Source organism: Rhipicephalus microplus, chromosome 6, assembly GCF_043290135.1.
Source record: "Rhipicephalus microplus isolate Deutch F79 chromosome 6, USDA_Rmic, whole genome shotgun sequence".
Classification (NCBI taxonomy): Eukaryota; Metazoa; Arthropoda; class Arachnida; order Ixodida; family Ixodidae; genus Rhipicephalus; species Rhipicephalus microplus.
In genome coordinates, this window is record NC_134705.1 from 188,674,264 (window position 1) to 188,701,933 (window position 27,670).

Genomic DNA, 27,670 nt, shown 5'->3' on the forward strand with positions numbered 1-27,670 from the left:
TTTTCGGTTTCGGTTTCGCGGTGCCGAGTTGAGCAGTGACGTCGATACATAGGTGGCTTGGCAACGTGATCACTCAAGGCTGTGACGCGCATCGTGCTGAATTTCGTCTGCTCTCACACATAGGTGTCACACAAGCGCCAGCAAAACAGAACGCCTTCGCAGGTTTCGATGCGTAGCACTTAGCCAAGAAGCGATCGAAACTGTGCGAGTAATACAGCAACCGATGCATTGCTGGTACGTTGGGTGCGCTCGTTTTGGAGATGGCGGAGGTCACTGACGTCACTACACACCTGGTGTGACGTCACGACAACTGCCGTTGCTTCTCCTATATTCTGAAACGTCAGTGCTGCTGCGCAAGCGATGGGCCTAGATCACGAGAGTGAACATTCAGGTACACTTTTAGAAGTGAATTAAAACATATTGTACGTGTTTGTAGGGTCCGACCCTTGGTGTGGAGAGTACTTGTATAAAAAGGAAATCCACAACAAGCTTCGGATAGCCTCGAAATTTGGTGGCACCACCCCTATAAGGGTGTCATCGCGACAGCACCCAGACGTAAGTGGATAGATAGATAGATAGATAGATAGATAGATAGATAGATAGATAGATAGATAGATAGATAGATAGATAGATAGATAGATAGATAGATAGATAGATAGATAGATAGATAGATAGATAGATAGATAGATAGATAGATAGATAGATAGATAGATAGATAGATAGATAGATAGATAGATAGATAGACGCGAAAAGTGCTTGAAGAACGCAAAGAACTCTTTCGCATGGCACCGAAACCTCAAATGAGCGAGTTCTGGCGCTTTTTTTTATTATGTAAATGCTGCCTATCGTGCTTTCGCACTGTGGCACTATCTACACACTCTTAAAAAAACCAAAAGTACTCGTGGTCATGCGTGGCCCTCGTGTTTTAGCATTTGACGGCCGCTTGGCGCGCTGCTAGCACATGGTTTTCTTGAGTCTCCCGCCATAGTGGGTCCACTTCTTGATGACGTCGTACAGTCGGTCTCCCGGACATGCAGTGCAGTCGCCGTCCCGGTGTCCGTGCAAAGAGTACCTCGGATTGATTTTGCCCTGCGAAAATGAGGGAGCGAGAATCGCTGAGCTAGAAACCAAATACGTGCACAAGATAGAAACCAAATACGCACAAGACGAGAACAATTATTCGATAAGAAATGAAGTACCGACCTACAACTATTTCGCCAGCAAGAATTTCGTTCAAGTTCTGAACTTCATGTAGGACAGACAGGGTTGCCATGCGTGGCTACCCTAAGCCAAGTTGGCTACTTCACGAGGCCACCACCTTGCGACTAAAAATTCAGGTTCACCTCATGGCTACTTTCTCGCTACCTTAAGCATCTGTCTTAGCGCATTAAAGGGACACTACCGAGCAAAACATTTTTTTCGCGTATTGGTCAAATAAGATTTCACAATCCCGAATGACTATTCATCCTTCTCTTTCTTACTCCGCTTCTTTTCTATCTCCTTTCTATTATTCTCCCTTTCCCCCACCCCAAGCGTAGGGTAGCCAACCGAGCCAAGCTTAGTTAACTTCCCTGCCTCTCCTCTCTAAATATCTCTCTCTCTTTCCCCATCCCGAAAACCACTCTTGCTGGGACACTACGCTTGGTAAGCAAGAGAGCGCGCGAAAATAAAATCAGGGTGGAGACGCCACCTTGAAATTCCAGCACCGAACGTCATTTCGTAAAATATTTTAATGCGATAACGCTAGAGAGCTCGTGTCACAGATATTCCGCCGTCGGCGTTGGCACCGTTGGTTGTGAGTTAAAAATCGTCTGTCAGCAAAAGATCGAAAAAGAAGCAAACACAATGAATAAAATTTTCGGTCACATTGAACATCGAACCCGGGCGGTTCGCGTGGCAGGAATATGTGTTACCACAAAACTACCATGTTACATGCTGCTGCTTTGGGAAACAACACTACATAAATGCCATGTAGTGGAAAGAGTGTCTTTAAAGCATTTTTTACTGGTGTCGCAATGAAAACGAGCCCATTCGGTGATTTGTAAGCACATTTGGGAGGCCATCCAAGTATGCGTCGAAAAAGGCCGGGATAATGCAGCCATCGCCGCTAAAAACACACAGGAGCTTTCAAACAGCTTTGAAAATGGACAACTGTGTCTATCTAGCGGCTAACATATGATGGCTTCCCAGAGCCGTTGATCAAGCAAACAGCAAACGCTAGATAATGTGCTGCCATCTGTGAGACATTGTGAGACTCTTTATGGCTTCTCCATGGCCGCCTGGAGAGAGAGAGAAAATTTAATACGGAAAGGCAGGGAGGTTAACCAGAAAACATATCCGGTTTGCTACCCTGCACTGGGGAAGGGGTAAGGGGAGACAGAAAAGTAAGAAAAAGAAATGGGAAAGGGAGGAAGAGAAGCACAAACACACACACACACACGCGCACACAGTAGTGTCACAATCGTTCAACGAGGCGGGTCGCTCGCAGAAACTTCATCAGCGCCTTCGTTGCTTTCTGGCGTGAAGCTCGATCTTTCCGACATTCCAAGATTGACTGCTCAGAAAGTGGCTGGTCGTCGAGGCGAGCAAACACTGCTGAGAGGGACTGTCGCTGAGAGCTGTACTGGGGGCACTGACATAAAATATGTTCAATTGTTTCGTCATTGTCGCAATGGTCGCATGCAGCGCTGTCTCTCATTCCGATGCGGCAGGCAAAGGCGTTCGTGAAAGACACCCCAAGCCACATGCGGCAGAGAAGGGTCGTCTCGGATCGGGGTAGGCCAGATGGAATAGTAAGTCGTAGGCATGGGTCCAGGCGGTGAAGACGGGTGTGGAGAAAACCGGGCGTATTCCGCATAGACCTTGCGACATCCTGCGCAAGCGTATTAATCTTTGCTGCTGCGTCGCTTCTTGATAGTGGAATAGGATCCATCACTCCATTTTCGTGAGCATTCTTAGCTGCATCGTCGGCATGCTCGTTACCGATGATGCCGCAATGGCCTGGTAACCACTGAAAAGATATGTCATGTCCTTCATCTATTAGGTGATGGTACAGTTGTCGTATTTCGAGCGCCAATTGGTCTTGAGGCCCACGACGTAGAGCATTGTGTAGACATTGGAGAGCTGGTTTCGAATCAGTAAAAATGCTCCATTTTTGTGGTGTCTCTCGATCAATCCTGCGGAGTGCGCTGCGGAGTGCCGCGAGCTCCACGGCTGTCGATGTCGTCTTGTGTGACGTTCTGAACTGGATGGTTTCGGCTCTTGCTGGGAAGATCACAGCTCCTGCAGATCCTCCAACAGTTGTCGAGCCATCCGTGTAAAGTTTGACATGATCTTTGTATTCTTCGTGTAGCATGTGTAGAATCATCTGCTTTAAAGCTGGCGCCGAGAGCTCCGCCTTCTTGCGAATCCCCGGCACTGTCAAGCGCAGTTTTGGTCGGTCCAAGCACCAAGGAGGTGTTAGTATCCGTTCCGGAGGCGTGGAAGCTGATGGAGCGAATGATCCTTGCCAGACTCGAGTGGTTCCTAGAACGCCATAGAATATATCCAGACGCCATGGCCGGTTTTCGTCGTCTTCGGAGCTCCATTGACAATGTCATTGACCTGGTGACCTACGTACAACACCAGAAAATGAGCAGACGGTTATCTGTCGCACTATTTTTAGATGTCAAAGGAGCATATGACAATGTTTCTCACGAAGCCATACTTGACGCCCTCGAGTCAGTTGGTTTGGGTGGGCGAGTGTACCGCTGGATCCAATGCTACCTACATATGAGATCATTGTTTATGCAAACTGATGATGGGCCGACTTCTGAACATTATACACACCGTGGTGTTCCTCAAGGTGGTGTATTGAGCCCCACACTGTTCAACCTGGTTCTGATCGGTCTCGTGGAACGCATACCAGATTCCGTGCAGATATCTCTCTATGCAGATGATATTTGTGTCTGGACGTCAGGTGTAACACGTCCTCAGGTACGTGCGACACTCCAGAAAGCAGCGAATTCAATATCGGCGTACCTTAGAGAACAAGGCCTCGAGATTTCTCCTGAGAAATCGGCGCTGGTCGCGTTCACGCGGAAGGCAATGACGTCATATCCCATCGCCATCGATGGACACAGTGTCTGCTACGCCAGGACCCACAGGTTTTTGGGGGTCACGATCGATCGAAATCTCTGCTGGAGTCCCCATGTGGCCACTCTAAAGAAGCGCCTAACGGCCATCGCACAACTTTTCAAGTTCCTCGGAGGCAAAACGTGGGGCACATCAGTGCACGCGATGTTGCATTTGTACAAAACGCTGTTTCTGGGGTACCTGCGGTATAGCTTGCCGGTTCTGACGAACGCTTGCAAAAGCAGTATACGCACAATACAAAACGCCCAGGGCCAGGCACTCAGAGTTTGTCCTGGATTACCACGCTGTACATCAACAGCGGAAACCATCGCAATTGCCAAAGATCATCCGGCCACAGTGCACATTACTTTGGAGGTGCTTAGAGCTCATATTAGACACCTTGCTCGCGCCCCTGCCCACCACCTAGCTTCGCTTCCAGAAGATCGACCGAGTGCCTCCTTCTGTAAGAGAGTATTGACTTTCCGTGAGTGCCTTCCAACAGTCTACACGGCCGCCTGGATTTGGCGCGTAAGGTGCCTAGATAACTTGTTTCATCTAGGGACCTTATTGGCGCGCACACCGCCGCGCGCACCCGATCCTGGTGGCCGTGGCCATAGAGTTTCCTACAATACTTACTAAAGGGAACTCTGGCGCTAGTGTCTATGGGAGCTGCAACGCACGGCGCTTCAACGAGCATGGGAATGATGGGTATATAGTACACAAATTTGTCTAAACTTCGTACTTCTGGCCTGCTTTTGGCTCCGTGTGTGTTCATGTGGCTGGCTTGAAGCTGTTTTTTCACGAAACAAAAATCAGCAAATGTTCAGCGATTGCGCTTCACCACTCTATTTTTTTTTTTTCAAATTACCTTTCCAACTCGGGTCACGAAGTTAAATAGAGTGAATCTTTCTTTCAAAACAAAACCGAAACACAGCAATAAACGAAGCTGCAAGTACGATTCGCCGTCCGCGAGTACGAAGACTAGGCAAATGTGTGTACTGCCCATCATTCCCATGCTCGCTGAACGATCACAGCGCCAGAGTGCCCTGTAGTTAATTTTAAGAAACTCTATGGCCGTGGCCTCTCAGACGGCAAGCGCACGGCGTGTATTTGCTGCGTGTACTGGGCGCTACTTAGCCACTAATCGATAAAACCGAAATACATTGCCCTCTGGGGGTGTCATAGACATGGCTTACGACATTTTTGTTTTGCTCTTTAGTGTCCCATCAAAACAAACACAATAGAGAGAAGTTGGCAACTGTTACAAAAGCTGTGTGCTCTCACGCCCAGCTAACACTTGTCCTGCCGCCTGAAAGCAGTGCCGGATCCGGCGACTCATTTCAGAGGGGTGATGGAGGAGGGGGAGGGGACAAGAACAACAAGAGAGAAGACAGGGAGGATAACCAGACACTGCCCGGTTTGCTACCCTACTCTGGGGGAATGGGAAGGGGGCATAAAGATGAGAGAGGGAAGAAAGAGAAGAGAAAGAGAGAAAAAATGATGGGGATGCTCGCCTGAAGTAAGACCAGAATAGTGGGGGGGAGGGGGTCCCGATTTTCGTTTTTGTTTTTAGTGGCACGAAAACCCCGTTATAACGCAAATGCTGTAAATCTGTGCCCACAGTGGCCCCACTTATTGTTCTAATTCCTGATAGGCAGTGCATGACAAGCACTGAAGAGAGGTGGGTGCGATCACCCCCCCCCCCCTTTGGATCCGCGCCGCTTTAATTTGTCATTTTACCTCATGCAGGACAGCAAAGGGTGACCCTGAAAGGCACCACAGCTATCAAGAGCAGAAGCACTGTTCCTGTTGATGTAGGGCTGCATTGTGTTTGGATAATAAAGGGGTCGACGATATAGTATTCTCTCTCAACAACGAGGGAGCCACCAGCTGTGCCGTAATATGAGTCACTATGTTGTGTATCAGTATCCCGATTTGCAACAGTGCATATAAGGTTGATTGACGATTCACAGAACAATATATTCTACGAGGGAGAGCGTCTGTACAAATGCTGGAACATTGGTGTGATTAGGAACGACGAGAACGATGCACTCTACTATGGGACAGCACTTAGTAGTCCCTGTTTCAATAGGCATCACGAAACATATTCGTTCGGAAAAAAACGTTGAACAGTTTATAGTATACTCTTACTATGGGAGGGTAGTCTGGCCTGCACTTAATACAATCCCTTAAAGCATATTGCTTCAAGGGATTCAGGGGCTGTATATATTGTATGTAGTGTTGATATTGTGCTTTAAAAAAGTTGTTAACGATTCAAAGTACTATATAGGTACCCTGCTATGGGAGGGCATAATATCGTGCCTTTGGCCTGTTTAGAAAAAAAAATGGCAGATCCCACGTACAGTGGGAATTGATGATATGCGAAGCACGAATGAAAAAGGTTGACATGTCATTTTAAAAAAAATTGCGCGGGTTCGAATCCCGGCTGCGGCGGCTGCATTTCCGATGGAGGCGGAAATGTTGTAGGCCCGTGTGCTCAGATTTGGGTGCACGTTAAAGAACCCCAGGTGGTCTAAATTTCCGGAGCCCTCCACTACGGCGTCTCTCATAATCATATAGTGGTTTTGGGACGTTAAACCGCACATATCAATCAATGTCATTTTAAAATCAGCACAACGTTTCAAGGTGGAGGTAAATGATGCCTTAAATGACTTCCGTGTCATGATTATCGTGTTTGTATGTGTCGTTTACTTTCGTCATCTATTCACGTCACGCGATACGAAATTTAGTTTATGCGGAGCTAGCGAAACGGCCGCGAGCACGCTATGAGCGTGGTATGTTGTCATGTTTTTACATGACACGCGTGTCGGCATTATCATGTTTGCGCCAGTCATATACTTTCGTCATCCATCGACGTCACTTAACAAAAAATTTGGTATATGTGGAGCTAGCAAAACGGCCACGAGCGCATCATGAAGGGCCCAATATATTCCAAAGTAGCTCGCAAGCTGGGCACAGTGATGCTACGGTAGCAAAATGCGAGCACTCTATAGTCTGACGCCAGGCGTGACCGGCGCGACCAGCGTCCGTCGGCGCGGCCCGACGGCAACCGGCGCGAAATGCGACATGCCGCATTTCGCGCCGATGCGTTACCCAGATGACACTGCGTCTCCCTCTTTTCGTGACGGAGGGCCGCCGGACGCGCTGAAACGCACATGCGTCAAAGCAACGCAGCGCGGCGCGCGCCTGCGAGTATATGGCAGGACCGGCGCCCATGGCGTCACTACACCGGCGTGACACATCGAATTGAATGCCGGCGAGCACGTGCACTGCGTCACGTCGAAATGTATTGGCGCCTTGACTGTCGCATGTACTCATGTTGTCACATGACACACATCTCATGATTGTCATGTTTGCACCAGTCACATACCTTCGTCATTCATTGACGTCACGTAATAAAGAATTTCGCATGTGCGAAACTAGCGAAACGGCCGCGAGCGTATCATGAGTGTAGCATGTAGTCATGTTCTTACATGACACGCATGTCGTGGTTATCATGTTTGGATCTGTCATTTACCTAAGGCGTCCGTTCGCGTCACGTAATACCAAGTTTGGTGCATGGGAAGCTAGCGAAACGGCCGCGAGCGCATCATGAGCGTAGCATGTTGTCATGTTGTTACATGACACGCATCTCATATTTATCATGTTTGCACCAGTACCATACCTTCGTCATTCATTCACGTCCCGTAATATCAAATTTGGTATAAGTGAAGCTAGCGAAACGGCCGCCAGCGCATCATCAGCGTGGCATGTAGTCATGTTGTTACATGACACGCATCTCTCTATTATCATGTTTGTACCAATCAAATATGTTCGGCATCCATTCACGTGCCATAATACCAAATTTGGTATATGTGACGCTAGCGAAACAGCCGCGAGCGCATCATGAGCTTCGCATGTAGTCATGCTGTTACATGACACGCATGTCACGATTTTCATGTTGGGGGTCTGTCGCTTGTGTTCGCCATGTAATCATGCCATACCATACCAGTTTTGCGACAGGCCATGTGAACGAAATCACAGCAAGAGCTGCAGGACCATGAAATGTAAGTCATGACATTCATGACATACATGTCATGATTTTCTTGTTATGACTATTCAAATATGTTCTTCATGCAATCATGTTATGCCATACCAAGTTTGGTATCGATACCATTGTCTAAACGGCCAGCAGAGATAAAAGTCGTAGGCGGCTAGATAGATCGATACGCTCAAAGTCGCCGAAGTTCGCTAAGAAATGCTTCGCATTTGAAAGGTAGTAAACGTTTTAGAGCAGTTGGTACTCTGTGTTTAGAGAAGAAAGTAGTAAACGATTTAGTGGACTTGGGGGAGGGTTAGAAAAAGTGGGTAACTATTTAGAGTACAGGGCACTCTGTTCAAGTTTTCACGCGTGCCTGCGCCCGGAACACTTGGTACTCTGTGTGTTTGAAAAAAGTTATTAACGATTTAGAGTAGTAGGTACTCTATTATGGGAGAGCTGAAGCCGTCCCATCTAGGGAAATTTCCCGAGATTTGGCATCACTGTAGACTGGAAGCACAGTGTAGGTTCTTTTGTTTGGAATAATTGTTTAACAATTTAGAGTTTTAGGTACTCTACTATGGGAGAGCATAAAGCCGTCCCGTAATGCTGGTCGGCTCCCGGTTTCGTGCACCGCAAATATGTGTGTTTAGAAAAGTGGGTGTAACGATTTAAAGTACTAGGTACTCTACTATGGGAGAGCGTACAGCCGTCCCGTGAGAAGCAGAAATAAATGGCAAGACATAATTACTTTTGTGACGGTAGTACTGACAATCACCACGATCAACTTGCACGCTTAGTATAAATGATCCCGAAAAGCCTTCATGGTAGCTCTGGTTATTTTTCAGGGTTTGGCATCTATACAGAATAGGTTTGTTTTCAAACTAGAAAATAATGCGCAACACAATAGCAAAATTACTTTCCATTCTGTGTTTTTAAACAAAAGAATACAAACAGAAAGAATTTCTGCAAATGTGGCTACTTAAATACCTCCTCCGAATACATCCACCCAATGAAGGGCAGAATCCACCAAAAGAGGCATGGATAGAACATAACGAACGAACGAACGAACGAACGAACGAACGAACGAACGAACGAACGAAAAAATTACTCGAGTTGTCTTAAGGCTGTTGCACTCCGGTGACTAGCAGCGGCGACTAGCGACCAAAAAGCGACTGACATTCACCGGCAGAGGCTGCATGCGAGCGACCGAAAGTAAAGTCCCTGAAAAATAAACTGAAGTAGCGCCATTCGTGTTAATGTGCAGACTCCTCTCCCCTCGCGTGCATTGCAGATAGTAAAAGACGCTAGTTGAGGGGCTGTATGGCTACTGGCCGCAAAGATGAGCTTGTGCTCATGCTTCCGTTAAAGCGCATCTGGGCGCTGCGGTTCTAAGCGATGCACCGAAAGAGTGATTGAGAAAGAAAAATGATATAAAAAGTAACGTTAAATACGACGATGTGGCGTGTATATAAGCAAGTGGCATGCAGTGGCAAAAGACATCACCGCAAGCAGGCAATACTCAACGCGATAGCCCACCGTTTGCATGCAGACGCGCTTAGCGGTGTCGCTCTCGATGGCAGCGCCACTGCTCTCCGTGTGATAAACTCGGCGGTGCTAAGAATCCGCAGCATGACGCACTAGCCTTTGTGAAGCTATCGCAAACGCCATTTTGTTTGTCCACTTTGGCGGTGTTTGTTTGTGGCTAGGCGTGCGCGCTTGGTATTGTTGTGTAGCCGGAGTTCGACCGCGCGTGAGTGTGTGCACGGTAATCCTGCACGTTTCGGGATGCCGACCTGCTGTGCCAGCGGTTGCAAAAGCAGGTACAGCAGAGGAAAGAAGCTATTTTCGCTTCCGCGAGGAAAAGACAATGCCGCTCGGCAAGAAGTGTGGCTCCAGCGTATCGGAAGGACTGACTTGGACCCTGTATCGTCGCGGCTTTGTGAGGTGAGTACCGGCGAGCTGAACTCTCATCATTTCGCTTGTATTTGTGTTTACAGTGTTGCGGTACTGTCAAGCTCGAGCATCACACAAGGAGAGTAACCACGTCGATGGTAAACGTGCATGCCAGTTGAAACGCGTGCCGCGTTTAGTGCCGTGTAAACGTTGCGTCTCTGGCTTGATCCATGCCGACCGCGGGGGCTGCATTTTCGATTGAGCGGCGATTGAGGCGCGTGCTTTCGCATTCGTAGTTTCCTCGTGGACACTCTAGAGGCGCTGCTGTGGCTGCTGGGAGAAGAGGTAGAGGCGGGTGCGGTTGGCGCTACTTTATTTTTCAGGGACTTTAACCGAAAGTCGCAAACCCAGGGAGTCACGTCCGGATCTCGTTATCAGCGAGAATTCTGGAGACCGGCGCTGATCAGCTGATCACCACCAGCTGAGTGAGCGGAGCGAACTCAGTGCGCCGCATTTATTGTTTTCGTCCGTTCGCGCACAGCGTTCCCAGCAGCGTCGAGGAGTTCGATTCAAGTGAAGAACAAGAGATTGTGATGGCGCTGATGCGCTATGCCTTGGTGTCAGCGCTGGCAACACAGCAGCCTCCAAACAAACAAACAAACAAAAAATGGCAGCATATTCACGGGGTGAATTCTAATGGAGAGTGGGGCGAGGCATCCGTCCGTCCATTCGTTCTTGCTTCCGTCCGTCCATGCGTCCGTCTGTGTGACCGTCTGTGCGTCCATCCGCCCGTCCGTGCGTGCGTCTGTTCGTGCGTCCGCACGTCTGTCTGCGCGTCCGTCCATGCATCCGCCCCTGCGTCCGTCCATGCGTTCATCCGTCCGTGCAGCCATCCGTGCGTCCGTCCATGGGTCTGCCTGTGTGTCCGTTCGTCCATCTAGTCAACATTCGAAGTACCACCATCTCGCATCTTTTCATCATATATTCCCCATATATAAGCACCGCCATCCAGCGGACATTCCAAGGACTAAACGAGAGGTGGCACACGCACACTTTCTTACGGCTTGTTCTTCTTGTCCACTTCCCACCTTTAACCACCTCGAGTTCATGGTATATATTACTTCACTGTATTCATGGCACACTGGTCCAACACTCGCTAAACCTTTCTAAAACCAAGGGGGTTACGCACTAGACTGGTTACGCACTACGACTACGACGAGCGACGAACGGGTGCCGCCTTCAGGAGCTTCGCCCCTAAAAAAAGCCGGTGGTGAGTGTGACTGTCTCTCCGCTCGCAAGAGTTGGCCAGCCTTGCAAGCCGCCTACCCCCCGAGCTGCCCTGAGACACGATGAGTATTCCCAACAGTGGTACGTATTCAGAAATGTCTCGCTGGATTCCGCGTCGACCGGTTGTGCCCTCGCAATCTCCGACGTCAGCGTAGCTCTGGCCGACTGGGCTCGCCCTACGTCATCTCCTGACGCTGACAACAGCTCTCGCAAGTGGTGCCCCATCCTCGGACTCCTGTGACCGTGTTTCCATCTTTCCTATCTCTCCTATCCCCTCGATATGTCCTCACTCGCTGGCTTAGCGCATCTCTCCTTCTCTCTCTCTCTACACCTTTATTCCTATCCTTTTAATCCCTCCTCACCCCCATTTCTTGTGAGCTACTGTTGATGTGTCGCACCCTGATGCAGACAGTTACGGGGAATCACTTTTCTCTTCTTTTCCCTCTTATAAACATAAACACTTCCCTTGAATTTAACTTGACTTGCCACAGCCTACATTGCACTGACAAACGCGTCTCGAATGTGGTGTCTTTAGTCGGTGTCAAAGCATGAAGCGCAAACGCGTTCCAAACGCGCTGTATTGAAGGCGGTGACAAGTTAAGACAAAAAAAAAGAAAACGATTCTGAATACGGGGGGGGGGGGGAGTTAGTCCACAATCGATTTTCTCTGTATTTTGATGGTGTTTAGCTTTTTGCGAATGCTGCCGCGTAAATTCTACTCTTTGCTCGAGCTGCTGCGCCCCGCCATCTCCAAGTCAAGTACTCCATGGTGGCCATGATGCCCCAGACCCAGAGGAACGCATTCGTTTCTATCTGGCAGCAGGAGGCCAGCGCAATAAAAAATGAATATAAAAATGTGTGTGTCACTTCTGGGCATCGCTGATTGGTTCCAGCAGCTTTGCGACTGCCGTAGCGTGACTGAAAAATCGATCAGGAAGCGTCTAGCCAAAGCAGTTGGTTTGCGACCGTTTGTGACCGTTCGCGACTGTTTGCGACCAGTCGAAAATTGTCGCGCTGACCGCTGGTAGTCGCCATTGTGAACCAGCCGTTAGAGAGTATAGTGCAAGGAACGTTAAAAAAAACTGCGGAGCATTTTAGAAGCAGGTACATTCGTGTCATATCTCATGTGAACTCCTGCCATCTCACGTCGTCGCTTGGCGGTGGCGAACTCATATTACCTTCCAGGTTCTCGCTGACCAGCCAGCTGGCCAAAGAACTGGCATAATTCGCTTTCGAAACACCTAACACATTTGCTTTCACCAACTTCGCCTCTTCTTTGTTTGGCCTATAAGCAGTTTGAAGATTGCAAGCGGTGTGCCCAAGAGAGTTTCCGGTTACTTCATTTACCAGCTCATAACGTCGAGACTGAAAGGACGTTTTCACGGATTTGTAAGGATAATAAAAATCTCTTATAAATGTTTCAGATAAAAAGGGTGTGCGTAATGCTCAATGAAATCTCTTGCAGTTTTTATGTAGGCTAAACGAACATTTATTAGAATCTATTTTGCCAAATAAAGGAAAGAAAGTGTAGAAAGTCAGCGGGCTATTTTCTAACGCTGTCCTTGCTCACCGATACCAGTACGCCACATCGAATTACAAAACGGGATATTAGCAAGGGCGTGTGAAAGGGTCTAAGGACCATGAAGCTGGGGTTATCATAGATGCTAAACAAAGAGCATGTTGTGGCATCGTACATCAACCTTAGTTTCTACACGGTAACGTGCATAATATGTTCCAGCTGAACACTCACAGTAACTCGTAATGTTAGTCGGCACTCATCTGCTTAAGCTGCACAGGGTTCAACGTTAAGGGAGCCGGGGAGGGGCGACGGTAAATTGCAGCTTCCCCCCCTCCCTTGTCATGAGTCAACCGTTCCAAATAATTAGTTTCACAATGAATGAAAAAACGAAACGATATGACCAAGCTACTCACACTGCTTTTGGTCCCTGGCTTTTCGGTAGTAAATTTGAAAAATTCAAAAAAAATTCCCGCGTATCTGCGCGCTTCGCTTCAAATGTCGTCGAAAGACTCTTCCGCGGGCCGTACCACGTGAGTCCTGGTCTCATCCGTGTAAGATATGGCACTGCGTTAGAGTAAATGTATATAGCATATACAGTTGCTTTACACTGCGTGGGAGAAGAACGCCATCTGGCAGTGGCGTCGGGAAACACGAGCATGTGTAGAACCCTCGATCACTACCAGGTGGCAGCACCATATCGTCGGCAGAGGGCTTTTTTTGGACATGACGTTGCATTTTCAGCGCCGCCCAAGAAACACTAGTGTCTTCCGAATTACGTATACCTATGTATTTCCTAGTAAAGGTACAAACCACGTAATGCTTACGCATATTTGAGGTTCAACATGAATACGTATCTGCTTTTTGATCGACACTGCTCACACGTATGACCGCTGCCTCTGGTTCAAGATGGCTGGGCGTGCTGCCAGTGCTTAAACTGTGGCAGAGTGGCTGAGTCATGTGAGAGACAGAAAGAAAGATGGACCAGAATTTCCGCGTTCAAGTGTCGCAAGAAAAGCTATCGTCTTTAAAAAAAACAGAACGCAACATCAGAGGGCTTAGGCCACCATTATCGTCAAGAATTTGCGTAGACATAACCCTTCTCCTCAAAGAACAAAAAAGGGGAAGATTTGACACCTTACCTTCTTACGCGATTAGAAAAACGAGGCATACCCCTCCCTCCGTTATGCGCGTGGTTAGGCTTACGCGTCTGAAGCCCCTTTTCTGCCCTCGTACTGATCAGTGATCGCCATTGGTTTTTTCAATAGCGAAAAACCGATGCCCATTGTGAGAGAGGGGCCGTCTAACGAAAGCTGCAAGAGAACTCTAGCCCGAGAATGCTCGCCCATAGCGCGTTGTTCGAAATTGATTACGTTGATCGTTTCACTTTTCGAAACACATCTGATTCAGCATGACGCCTTGTTGTGAGGAGAGGAATCCCAATTCCAATATATCTTAAACAGCGCTTCTCGGACTTCTGATGAGGGGTCACAGAAGGTCCAATTTCTTTGGTGATATATGAATCATCGCATGTGGTAGAGTAAGCAAGCAAGTAAACCCAGTGGAAGTAAAGTAAGGTAACGCGAAATGGAATGAACTAAACTGGTAGGTTAGGACCACTGCCCCGATAATTCGTCGGACATTTTAACTGGTCTATTCGGCGAACACAGACATGTTAGTGGCATCTGTACCATTTGGACACCGCAGGCGATGAGGTTTTTGGCCGCGTTGAGCATCCCTTGGTTGGGTGTCGACTTCGTGAAATCTCCGACGAAGGAGATGGCGATGCCGTTGTCGTTGTATCCTCGGGTGTGCGCTCCTGCTATACCCCAGCCGCGGCCCTCGTAGACACGTCCGTCGCCGCCCACGAGGAAGCTGTAGCCGATGTCTGACCATCCTGTTTGTTTAACAAAAGAGAGGTAGAAAAAAACAAGAGCGTAAGGTCACGATTTACGCGAACTATAAGGAGACAAAAAGTTTGCCTCGAATTAAAAAAAGACTGCTCTTCTATGGCACCCAAATCACCATGCACGCTTGTCGCTAGGAACCGCGCAATCAGAAAATGAAGAAGACATGAAGATTGCGCGAGTTGGTGTGGTTCCATGATAAAGATATGAAACAGCGCTTAGACACAGGATGAAGAAAAGAAGTGGCACACGCAGCGCTGAACTTGCAGCTCGTTTATCGAAAAAGGTGTCGGTCGCCCCGCCGCGGTGGTCTAGTGGCTAAGGTACTCGGCTGCTGACCCGCAGGTCGCGGGTTCGATTCCCGGCTGCGGCGGCTGCATTTCCGATGGAGGCGGAAATGTTGTAGGCCCGTGTACTCAGATTTGGGTGCACGTTTAAGAACCCCAGGTGGTCAAAATTTCCGGAGTCCTCCACTACGGCGTCCCTCATAATCAAATGGTGGTTTTGGGACGTTAAACCCCACAAATCAAAAAGGTGTCGGTCGCTTTTAAGGGGGCGGTGCTTGATTGCGCACGCAAACGGTCAAGATGCATGTAAAATAGCTTCCAGAGGACTTTTGCCGATTATATACGCATGAGAATCGATCCTGCACGCTATCTCGGCGGGAAAGTTTTGTGTCAGTACCCCTTTGAATTTCTAGGGCTCACTTGTGATTGCCAGCATATTTTCTAGGTTCTTGGGGGGCTTGGCCTCTCGTTTGACGCAAGAAAACAACTGGAAGTTTTCGTGTCAGCACCCCTTTAAGAGGCAGTAAGAGAGCAGAATATAGGTCAGGGAACAAACGGCTGTTAATGACGTCTTAGTTGAACTCGGGAAGCCAACTGGGCATGGGGCAGGGCATGTAGCTAGAAGACAAGGCAACCGCTGGTCATTAAGAGCTTCAGGCTGGATTCCAAGATAATGCAAGCGTACGAGGCGGAGGCAGAAAAATAAGTGGCCAGATGAGATTAAGGAATGCTTCCGAGGATAGCGTGACAGCAGAAAGCACGAGAACGGTTTGGTTAGAGAAACATGGGAGAAGTCTTTGCTTTGCGATGGGCAAAGCCGATGGCGATGCTGATGCGGGCTACCTGTAGTACCAACCACCTCTCTTGTCCATGTGGTAGTTCTGGTGCCCTCGGATAATCCTACAGCAGCTGGCCTTGTCCTTGCACTGGGATCCCGTGGTGTGGTGAATGAACACGTACTGGGCGGGATTCTTCATGGCCAACCGGTTTCGGGGATGTGACGAAGCAGGGAAAAGCGAGAGCAGACGACGGAGTGGCCGATCGCTGGAAGGCGAGAAAAACGAAGGAGCTCGGGCTGCAGAGAAGATTAAGAAGGGCGCGCGCAGGCGAGACAGTTTTTTTTTTTTTGGAACGCCGGCAGAACGGGCGGCAGGTTGTTGGAGAACCCGCATCTACGCGCGAGGTTCGCATACACAGGGCGCCTGTCTTCGGGACAGCGAGCGCCTCACGGTCCTCGCCTGGCAAGACCTGGGACGCGGCCTGCTGCTCTCGGAGAACCCGCACCTACGCGCGAGGTTCCAGATTGTCCACCGCCGTCGAGACGAGCGTCGCAAGGTCCTGGCCTGGCGCGGACGAGCCCTATCTGGCTACCGGCTACCGAGCGGGTTCGTTCACTCGACCCTTAACCCCTGCTGCTGCTACGTCGTTTCCACACCGGACATCTACCCGACGACGATTACGTCATCACAGGGACTCTGCCAGCCCCACAGCCTCCTGGTCCCCAGCACCGCCACGTGAGACAATTGACTAGCAGTGTACGCTGCCGCTTTATGTATTTCGTGTGTGTATGCTGTCAAATACAATTGTAGTGTGGTTTGTTAACGTCAGATACCGTCTCCTCCATCCGCAACGCGTCACACGCTCTGCGGCGCGACGAACCTCACCACTAACTTCACATCTGGCGTCCGCGAGACAGGACTGCTCTTATCCTATAAAAGAGCAGCGCGTCGCTTATGCGGGTCTGACGGTTGACGATGGAGACGGACAAGCTCACAGCAATTGGAAAGGAACTGGGGTTGAGCGGTCCAGGGCTAAAGCAGTGGATCGATGAAGAGCGCGTACGTGAACGAGAAGCGCGGGAAGTACGCTTAGCCGAACGCAATGCAGCAAAAGAAGCTGATGCCGAGGCACTGGCGAGGCTACAGGCAGAAAAGGAGGTTCTCGAACTAAGGTTGAAGCTCCGAGAGTTAGATGCGACAACGGGTAGCGTGACTACAGGTCAATCAGTAGAGGGTCCGCACATGGGTTCTCCTCAAAGCTACGAAAGTCCGCACAAACTCATACCGCCCTTCAACGAAGTTCGCGACGAGCTGGACGCGTACATCCAGCGCTTTGAACGCGTCGCCAGGAGCCAGGATTGGCCGCAAGACAAGTGGGCCCTTTCACTGAGCCTTTGTTTGACCGGTGAAGCGCTAAGTGTTGTTGGCAGAATGGCACCTGACCATGCCATGGATTACGCAACGTTAAAGAAAACGTTGTTGCAGCGCTTCCGGTTTACAGAGGAGGGCTACCGCACTAAGTTTCGGTCGGCGAAGCCTGAGGACTGCGAAACGGGTCGACAGTTCGCTGGGCGATTACTAGGTTATTTCGACCATTGGCAAGAGATGGCCAAGACCGAACGGACGTACGAAGCTCTGCGAGACGTTATTGTTTCAGAGCAATTCATCACGCAGTGCCACGAGAAGTTGGCAATCTTCCTGCGGGAAAGGGATTGCCGAGGAATTGAAAAGCTGGTAGAAGCTACTGATCATTATATGGAGGCGCAGGGTTTCGTCAACCTTGGTAAAGGTAAGGACGACAAGGACCATAAAAAGCCACCAGATCGAGCGCAGGCCGCACTACGGAAAGAGGAAAAGGACAAACCACATTGCTTGCTTTGTGGAAAGCGCGGTCATAAGGCCTCAGATTGCTGGGCAAATACTAAAGGGCCAAGGACAAAACCAGCCTTCTGCGGAAAATGTAGACGTAGTGGGCATAGCAAAGAGGACTGCCCTAACAAGGAAAGCGGTAAAGCCTCTTGCCTGAAAGAGCAAGCAGAAGGTCCGAAAGCATCAAACCAGGAGACACAGGCTTCCCGGCAAGGTACTGATTGCTCGAAACGTACGAGAATCAAGTGGAAGGACAAGTCTATGCCTACGGCCGAAGGCGTCCTTGAAAACCAGCCCGTTACGGTCTTACGGGATACAGGATGCGACTCGGTTATTGTGAGAAGGTCCCTTGTACCAGTCAGCAATCTGACGGGGAAAGTTTCCTCTGTGTGTCTTCTTGATCGAAGGGTACTGAAACTGCCGGAGGCAGACGTGCGAATTATTTCACCCTTTTTCTCAGGCAAGACTCGCGCGATCTGCATGGATGACCCACTGTATGACGTCGTTCTGGGAAACGTCCAAGGGGTCCGTGACGCCTCCGATCCTGATCAAGATTGGAAAAGACACCTACGTCCAGCTAGTCCGATGAAAATATCATCTAGGGTGGGAGCGGACGACGGATCGCTGACTGGATCTTATACTACAGATGCATTCACTTCGGTTGCGAGGCAATCAAAGGAAAACGAACTCGCCGCGACAGTCGGACAGAGTTCTCGTCGCCTGCCGGTACCAACAATAAGTCCCCTGGATATGAGTGCACGTGACTTGCAGAAAAGTCAGAGGGATGACGCTAGCTTACAGAAATGCTTTGAGGCCGTCGATAAACCCATCCAGACCAGGTTTGCCGAGATTCTTTTCTTTACAAAAGAAGAAATTCTATACAGGAGGTACAAGCTCAGATCGAAGAGAGAAACTGAACAACTTGTTGTACCTACAGCCCTCCGCCATTGTGTAATGCAAATGGCTCATGAAGGAATTCTTGCGGGCCATCAGGGTATAAAACGCACAACAGACCGTATCCTCGAGGAGTTCTATTGGCCCGGGGTACTTTCTGACATCACACGATTTGTGAAATCGTGCGACACGTGCCAGAGAACTTTCCCAAAACACTTAGTTGGGCGAGTACCGTTGGGTAAAACCCCCGTCATTGATACACCGTTTAAGAGAGTGGCCATTGACATTGTGGGACCATTATCTCCCAAGTCAGAAAAAGGGAATAGATACGTTTTGACAATGGTGGACATGGCAACGCGGTATCCTGATGCGGTGGCGCTGCCCAGTATTGAAACAGAAAGGATCGCTGAAGCACTGTTGGAGATGTTCTCGCGAGTGGGGGTACCTCAGGAAATCATCAGCGACCGAGGCACGTCTTTTACGTCCCACCTAATGCGCGAATTCAGCAGGCTTCTATCCTTCACACAGTGCCGACGACACCATATCATCCCATGGCAAATGGTCTTGTCGAGAGGTTCAATGGCACACTTAAACGAATGATAAGACGAATGTGTCAAGAGTGCCCGAAAAGTTGGGACCGGTACTTAGCGCCTTTACTTTTCGCCTATAGAGAAGTTCCGCAGTCAAGTTTGGGCTTCGCCCCGTTTGACTTACTGTATGGCCGTTACGTCAGAGGACCCATGTCAATATTGAAAGAAATGTGGACTGGTAATCATCTAGATGATGAGACGAAGACCTCGTACGGCTATGTAGTTGACCTGCGGAGACGTCTTGAAAACACTTGTCGTCTAGCCAAGGAGGAGCTGCAGAAAGCCAAACTTGTGCAGAAGAAGCACTATGACATGAAGACTAGACCACGGCGTTTAGCTGTTGGAGACAAGGTGCTGCTGCTACTCCCGTCGGACAACAACAAACTGATTCTAACATGGAAAGGGCCTTTCACAGTTCTAGAGAGGAAGAATGACGTGGATTACGTTATTGATTTAGGAACGCGAACATCTCTGTTTCACGTCAACCTCCTCAAAAAATATCAAGAACGACCATCGGTACCACAGCCAACAAAAGAAGCGTCAGTCGCGTGTCTGGCTGATGATACTGAGCACGACGATCTACCATGCGTACCTTTTCAGCAAAAAGAATCTGCTGCCGATGTGAACATATCGGAAGCACTCTCTACTAAACAGCGCACGCAGATCGCTAGAATACTGCATACCTACGAGAATGTATTCACCGACATTCCCGGCAGAACACATCTCACCCAGTGCAAGTTGAATGTCGCAACGGATACACCAGTGAACATACGGCCGTATCCACTACCGTTTGCTACCAAAGAGGCAGTTCAACAAGAAATTAGAAACATGCTGAAGCAAGGCATCATCGAGCCATCCGAGTCTCCCTACCAGTCGCCGATAGTAGTTGTCAAGAAAAAAGACGGGACAATACGTCTATGCATTGACTTCCGGCAACTCAACAAGATACTGCTGAACGACAATGAGCCCATACCTCGAGTTGATGTTATTTTTGGACAACTGGGGAAGGCACGATATTTTTCTAAGTTCGACTTTGCTAAAGGGTATTGGCAAGTCCCGATGCATGAAGAGTCCAAAGCAATGACAGCGTTTTCTACATCAGCAGGCCTTTATCAGTTTCGTTTCATGCCGTTTGGCATTAAAACCGCCCCAGCTGTCTTCAACCGTCTAATGAGGAAGGTGGTAGCAGATATACCACATATTTACTTTTACTTCGACGATGTGCTCATTGCAACCGAGACGTGGACAGAACACGTGGCCACACTTGAAGCCTTTCTTCAACGAGTTAGCGAATCCGGGTTGACGATTCGACCAACGAAAAGTGAGATTGGTCAGCGGTCAGTAAAGTTCCTCGGTCATCACGTCGAAAATGGCATCATCAAACCACAGATCGAAACCCTTGATAAAATACGGGCAGCCAAGCGCCCACAGACGAAAAAAGAAGTACGCTCTTTCCTTGGACTTACGGGCTATTACAGAGATTTCGTCCACAAGTACTCCGAGATAGCAGGACCATTAACTGAACTGACTAAAAAGAGAGCCCCTAACAAAGTAATTTGGGGAGTGCAGGAACAGAAAGCCTTCGATGCACTCAAGACCATGCTGTCTACACAACCTGTCTTGAGAGCACCCGATTTCGCTCAGCCTTTTGTACTTCGCACCGACGCCTCATCAACAAGCGTAGGTGCCATACTTATGCAGCGGCATGGTGCTATGCTACACCCAGTGTCGTACGCTAGCCGACGACTGCAACCACGAGAAACTGCCTATTCGACAATCGAGCGCGAAGCCCTGGCACTCACGTGGGCCATCCAGAAATTTCATATTTACTTGTTCGGGCGAACGTTCATACTACAAAGCGACCACAAGCCTCTCGTTTACATCAACTCCGCCAAACACATCAACAGCCGTGTTCTACGTTGGAGCCTCATACTCATGGAGTACGACTTCAGCGTTGAATATATAAAAGGCAGTGAGAATGTAGGAGCAGACTATATGAGCCGGTTGCCAAGCGCATGAACATCATCGCTACACGGCTTGAGGATTTCGCAGTGTCGGGTATAATTCATGAAATTTTTTTTTTTTTCGGTGCACATTACTTACCGTGGCGGACCAACTTTCATCTCGTCTTGCGAGTACCTTTGAGAGTGTCGGGTGTGCGGGGCCCTGAACACTGGTGACAACTTTCGTGTCTATTATGTGTGCCGAGTGTGCGGGGCTCGGTAGTGTAGTGCAGTGCTCCGAGTGCGCGTGTACTACGGTGTCCCAAGGGATCCAGTGGCAGCTGCAAGTTCTTCACAGGGAAGAACCTTCTTAAGTGGGGGGTAATTGTGACGAAGCAGGGAAAAGCGAGAGCAGACGACGGAGTGGCCGATCGCTGGAAGGCGAGAAAAACGAAGGAGCTCGGGCTGCAGAGAAGATTAAGAAGGGCGCGCGCAGGCGAGACAGTTTTTTTTTTTTTTTGGAACGCCGGCAGAACGGGCGGCAGGTTGTTGGAGAACCCGCATCTACGCGCGAGGTTCGCATACACAGGGCGCCTGTCTTCGGGACAGCGAGCGCCTCACGGTCCTCGCCTGGCAAGACCTGGGACGCGGCCTGCTGCTCTCGGAGAACCCGCACCTACGCGCGAGGTTCCAGATTGTCCACCGCCGTCGAGACGAGCGTCGCAAGGTCCTGGCCTGGCGCGGACGAGCCCTATCTGGCTACCGGCTACCGAGCGGGTTCGTTCACTCGACCCTTAACCCCTGCTGCTGCTACGTCGTTTCCACACCGGACATCTACCCGACGACGATTACGTCATCACAGGGACTCTGCCAGCCCCACAGCCTCCTGGTCCCCAGCACCGCCACGTGAGACAATTGACTAGCAGTGTACGCTGCCGCTTTATGTATTTCGTGTGTGTATGCTGTCAAATACAATTGTAGTGTGGTTTGTTAACGTCAGATACCGTCTCCTCCATCCGCAACGCGTCACACGCTCTGCGGCGCGACGAACCTCACCACTAACTTCACAGGGGAGCTCGAGCGCCCCAGCCGCTTCGGGACACGACCTCCACGCCCGGACAACGCTGGGCACCTGCGCTCAATTTGGAATGGCACCAGCACCGAGTGACCCTGTGGTCTCCCTTCCTAGCACATCCAGTAACTAGTTCTGGATTACTAAATATGCATGAAAGGCCTATAGACTGTTTTGCGGAGGAGTTTCAGAGCCGCCACGTTGTGCTGTTAACCTTGGTGTTCTGCATCTTTAACGACTGTATGGACAGTGTATACGGTAGACGCATACATACGAAATCACCGGGTTGAGTTGATGCATATCATGTTTCAAGGCCTTATTAATTTACACCACAAGATGCAAAAAGAAGAGAAAACATTGAATCAACAGCCCACGGTCACGGCGCCCTCACGTCTTAGGTATAACAGTCTATGGAGCAAAAATTTTATGACTAGAATAAACTAATTGGTTTTTTGCTAGGTATATATCACTGATTTGTTAGAGGCTCTACAAGTGCGTCTCGTCTCTCGAAAGCACCTGGTGTCCTCTCTTGAGTTCAGGTGTAGCTCGACATGGTGTTTTTATTAACAGCACCCTTCGGTGGTTCGCTGGGCGCGGTCGGTCGTAGTTGCCAGACGTTGGCGGCGAAGCCGAATCTGGTAAAACCGACAACCAAAACAGTGTTCTTAGAAGTCTTCTGAAAAGTAGAGATCAGTCGTGGTTTAAGCTGATCATTATATTGGACACGTGACAGCCTAGACATACCGTACCAGCTTATAGCACGTAGGGCAGGGATCTCAAACTTGCCTTAGCAGGCGAGATGCAGTCACGAAATTTAGACCAGCAGTGCAGGCCAGTTAAAAAGGTTGTCAAGGAGAAGAAGGGGAAAGGGGGTGAACAACATATCACCTAAAGCAGCCATATAACGTAGGGATCATTTCAGAAAGTGTTTTCGGGTCAAGATTCGGGAAGCCTATAGACACTGATTCAGATATAGACACCGATAGGGAAATATGGAGATTCTGTTTCGTGGTTTTGCCCCAACCCGTAGTGACTGCGTGGCGGGCCTGACAAAATAAATGCTTTGAACCAGTCACGTCACTGTAGTTTGCTCGAACAAAGTTTCGTCGCAACACGCGAGTGAATAACTCGAGTACCACTTAACAATGCCAGATACATATTATGCAGGCCACCTCCTCGCACGCCCTCAAGGGTCGAGAAATTCGGGTCAGGCCCTATTACGTGGACGCGGCCCTCAAGTGGACAAAACCACTGAGTGAATGGTGCACATGGGAGACGTTGCAGCTATCAGCAGCAAGAGCTGCAAGAGCAATAACAGCGATGCCAATGGTCAAAGACATGCCGGCACCCCGCCCAACCACAACGAGCGCGCCGCAACACTATGCCGCGAGGCTACCCCCTCCCCCCCCCCCCATCCCGCGACGCGGCTACCCAGCGAGCAGCCATCCCCTGTGCACTGATAGACATGGGTGGAGAGAAGGCGGTAGAGGTCAACGGCTCCGGTAGGGTGGCTCCGGCGCCGCCATGGAGGAAGTAAAAACTGAGGAGAGGCCATGGTCCATGGGTGCCGCCCCTATCGCCGCCTCTGTTGCTGCGTCAACCGAATACGTGGCGTAAGTATGCAGTGAGTAACCAGACGATACGCTGACTGATGTGCCAATAATTCCCGGGCACGCACGACGAGGTGCTTGGACACTACAGGAAGAAATATCCGGTACACCACGTGCGTCTGGACAGGTCGAGGGTGCAGGCGGCTGCAGGCGGGTACCAACCTTTAGAACCGACACGGCGTGTGGAACGAGCTCTACCCTTCGCCTGGCTGCCCGTGGTGCGCGCACTAACGGGCCGATGTTGCCCATGCACTTGGGAATGCGCGAATAATGAAGATAGATATCTTTGTTTTTCTGTAAACATATATTCTTTTGCGTGATTATTTTTTCTCGTGTTACCCCCCTGCAATAATGCCCTAGTGGCGCTGCAGGTACTTGTATGAATAAAAATAAAAAATGAATAAACCATGAGGAAGGACGACGACATATGAAAGATCCTCTGAAGCGGGGCACCTCGCTGAGCAATGGCCAGCCGCCCTCCTCGACGAGGCCCCGGGTGACCAGGAATGCGCCGTCCAGCGGGCTAGGGCCATCTCTGAGACCCTCTGAAGATGTGCCTCGAGCGATGGATATCTGCTGGTATCCCAAAGCCACGGTCACAGTAACAACCTTTGGGCAAATAAAGTTTACCCGAAGACATTAACAAACACTTATGTCTTGGGATGCAACGGGTCACGTGCTTGGGAACACAGGCGTAAGGTGTCGGTTACATGCTCGAGGGCTCGGGTCTGATTCTCAGCCATAGCGGTCGCTTCATTACAATGGGAACTAAATGCACAGAAAGCCCGTTTACGTGAAGTCTGTCCCGCGGCGGTGGTCTAGTGGCTAAGGTACTCGGCTGTTGACGCGCAGGTCGCGGGGATCGAACCCCGGCTGCGGCGGCTGCATTTTCGATGAAGGCGAAAATGCTGTATGCCCGTGAGCTCAGATTTGGGTGCACGTTAAAGAACCCCAAGTGGTCGAAATTTCTGGAGCCCTCCACTACGGCGTCTCACGTAATCATATGGTGGTTTCGGGACGTTAAATCCCACATATATCAATCATTACGTGAAGTCTAATACATCATCAGAAGTCAGTTGCATTTACTTCTCAACGGCGGATGCAGCTATGTTTAACGGGTGTGCGCTTCGTAATGACATCATGAGCCTGACGGCCACTGACCCAGCCATGTCTGCGAGACTATCTATTTCTTTATTCGCAGAGGCGATCAGCGGCCGCGCTGCCCACTACACCACTGGGCGGGAAGACGCACTGCTAATGATGTGGTCTGAGAATTGAGTTGATGGGTGCCTAAGTTTCGCGAATGCCTTTTAGCGATGCACAGTGCGTACTATTCCGATGAAACAAGAACGCGAACAGCGTAGAGCATGTCTTTCGGTACAGTCAAACTTCAACACGTCTTAAGTACGAATGAGTGTGGTTACGAAATATTTGGCAAGTCTGAGTCAGTGTGAGCCTTATGCGAAAAAAAAATCTTAGCTCGAGTTTCCTTTCTTTCTTCTCTTTTTGCCGACCTCTGCGCATGGTAGTCACGCGAGACTAGACAAAGCGTGCTTGCGCCTGCATGATTTATAGGGTTGATTGATTGATTGATTGATTGATTGGTTGATGTGTGGGGTTTAACGTCCCAAAACCACCATTTGATTATGAGAGACGCCGTAATGGAGGGCTCCGGAAATTTCGACCACCTGGGGTTCTTTAACGTGCACCCAAATCTGAGCACACGGGCCTACAACATTTCCGCCTCCATCGGAAATGCAGCAGCCGCAGCCGGGATATGATGTATAGGGTGAATTCCAACTGGTATTCCTCTCGATGGACCAATCGACCGCTTTATTTACTTGTGTCGTCACGGGAACAAACTGCTGGCGCCACGAATCACGCCGATAAGAGAGTAAACACGAGGAGAGATTAGCTCGCTAACTTATCACTCCACTTAAAATTCGGGGGTAATTTTGCGGCCCTAAGGATATTCTTTCCGGCAAAGCATTTTCGTTCTCAGAATGTTTCTCCGATGTTCCGCAGTAAGAGCTGCACGAAATTGTGCAACAACCAAATACTCACCAATCGTCGCAGCCTGTAGAATAGCTCCTAGTGCCGCAAGCACGAGCAGTCTCCTATTGCCCACGTAGTTGTACTCGGACGGTCGCACCATTTCGTTGCTCGCCGGTGATGGCGGGAAAAGATCGCCCCTGTGTCGCGTGAACAGCACCGCCGCCTTGCTCGGCGACTACCTGTTTGAGTCCTGCCAGTACAGCAATGACGCTAATCCACCACCTCCACTCGGAAACTCGTTCTCACAACACGCGAATCACCGGATGAAGCGTCTCTTCCCGACTGTTTGTTGTGCAAGCGTGTCCCTTGCACCCGTCGAAACGTGGCTTTACTCTACTTCCGTATGGAGGATGCCTTGCATGACCCGGGCATCATCCGCAGACCGCGCCCACACTTTACTTATACATGCACAAGGATGCGCGAAATAAGATGTAATAAAGAAACGTTTAGTAAGGGCAGCATTACGTAGCGCAGCCGGCATCTGCAAGCCAACATCCCCTATAAGTTTTGCTTTCTGCCTCACATTACCAGCTTTATTCATTTTTTTGCGCGCAGTATACGGGGTCGCCTTGCCTGTACGCAGGCTCAGATGTGACGCGACGAGCGCATCTTGCTCCACTATAATTTTTTAAAGGAAGTAATTTAATGGTACTCTGCAATGCCCTTTCCAAGTTGGCCATTCCTTCATGCTCGCAACGTGGAAAGTGATTTTTTTGGTTGCTCTGATTCTCTAATAAGAACAAAATTAGACAGATCCCACGTGCCTCGGGAATCGACGTTATGCGAAGTATGCGGAAGGTGACCGTGTTGTAATTTTCGTTTTTGATTGAGCGACACGTCATGGAATCACGCTGAATATATGTACATATGTTGCACGTGTAGGCACAAGTTTAACACTTACACATGCTTACATAACCAGCTGTTTGCACTTTCCGAACGATTCCAACAAGAGCGTGGGTATTAGCAACAACAGAAGCGATAAGTTGATATGAAGCGCTGGTGCTCACAAGGATGGTAGCCCTGGGCCCTGGTACATAAATAAACTTCAACCTACTGAGTGCGCGTGCGTACGTGTGCTGCTTAATGTACCGTGTTTATCTCTCTTACCTCTCTTCTCTCTATCTTTCATCTCCCTCATCCCCCTCCCATGCGCAGGGTAGCAAACCGGCTGCCTATAGACTGGTTAACCTCCCTGCCGTTATTTTCCTCCTATTTTCCTTTCATTTCTTTTAAGAAACTCGTTTTTTTAAGAACTTCAGCCAATGTCACCTAACTACAATTGACGTTAGCCCGGCGTGACGGCTGTGTGATAGGAGTACATAATGTTTATGAAAATTGCGATATGGTATTCTATGGCTACTATTGCTTTCCGAGCGAGCAAACAGGTCGAGTGTGGGTGTACCGGATCAACCACCGGGAATTCCCCTAGGCTGACACGAACGCACAGAGGGATATACGAGGGTGTCACGTGCATGGGCGAGGATGATTACGTCACCAAGAGGCCAAGCTGCCACTCAGGAAAAGGAGGTCGTCTCCGCATGAGTCGTCCCGCCTGATATAGACTGCCGCTTCGCTCCGACAGTGGGAAAGTCGTGCCATGCAGTCATACACGCTGGCAGCAATCGCGGTATACTACGCATGGAGCGAGATTACATACCTGCGTGAAATGTGACGTCCGCTTGAACGCACGTGAGTCGATACCGCGATGCGCGTAGGTGACAACGTTTGCATCTTCGCAAAAAAATATTCCGTGCACTTTATTTGCGACGTGGATACAGACAGTACAGACAAGAAAGAACCACACCGCTGCAGC

The 27,670-nt window shown here is 49.6% G+C and overlaps 2 protein-coding genes across 4 annotated transcripts in view; one reads left to right on the top strand and one right to left on the bottom strand.

The window, feature by feature from the left end:
* The window catches only part of LOC142765739 (uncharacterized), a 306,400-nt gene that overhangs the window by 233,094 nt on the left and 45,636 nt on the right, over positions 1–27,670 (top strand). The gene's annotated exons all lie outside the window — the stretch shown is intronic.
* On the bottom strand, positions 775–26,064 carry LOC119166982 (peptidoglycan-recognition protein SC2). The gene is made up of 5 exons (XM_075867265.1): positions 25,867–26,064; positions 22,196–22,252; positions 15,905–16,042; positions 14,543–14,748; positions 775–1,089 (listed from the first exon to the last, which is right to left on the bottom strand). Exons 1-5 carry the CDS (start codon positions 25,955–25,957, stop codon positions 955–957), a joined length of 627 nt encoding a protein of 208 aa, XP_075723380.1. The 5' UTR covers positions 25,958–26,064; the 3' UTR covers positions 775–954.

Excerpts from the sequence above, each read along its gene's own strand:
- LOC119166982 (XM_075867265.1), bottom strand. The coding sequence starts at position 25,957 with ATGGTGCGACCGTCCGAGTACAACTACGTGGGCAATAGGAGACTGCTC. Across the intron at positions 22,253-25,866 it reads TCTACAGGCTGCGACGATTG|GTGCCCAGCGTTGTCCGGGC; the intron begins GTGAGTATTTGG and ends AATTGAGCGCAG. Across the intron at positions 1,090-14,542 it reads TCGCCTGCGGTGTCCAAATG|GGCAAAATCAATCCGAGGTA; the intron begins GTACAGATGCCA and ends TCATTTTCGCAG.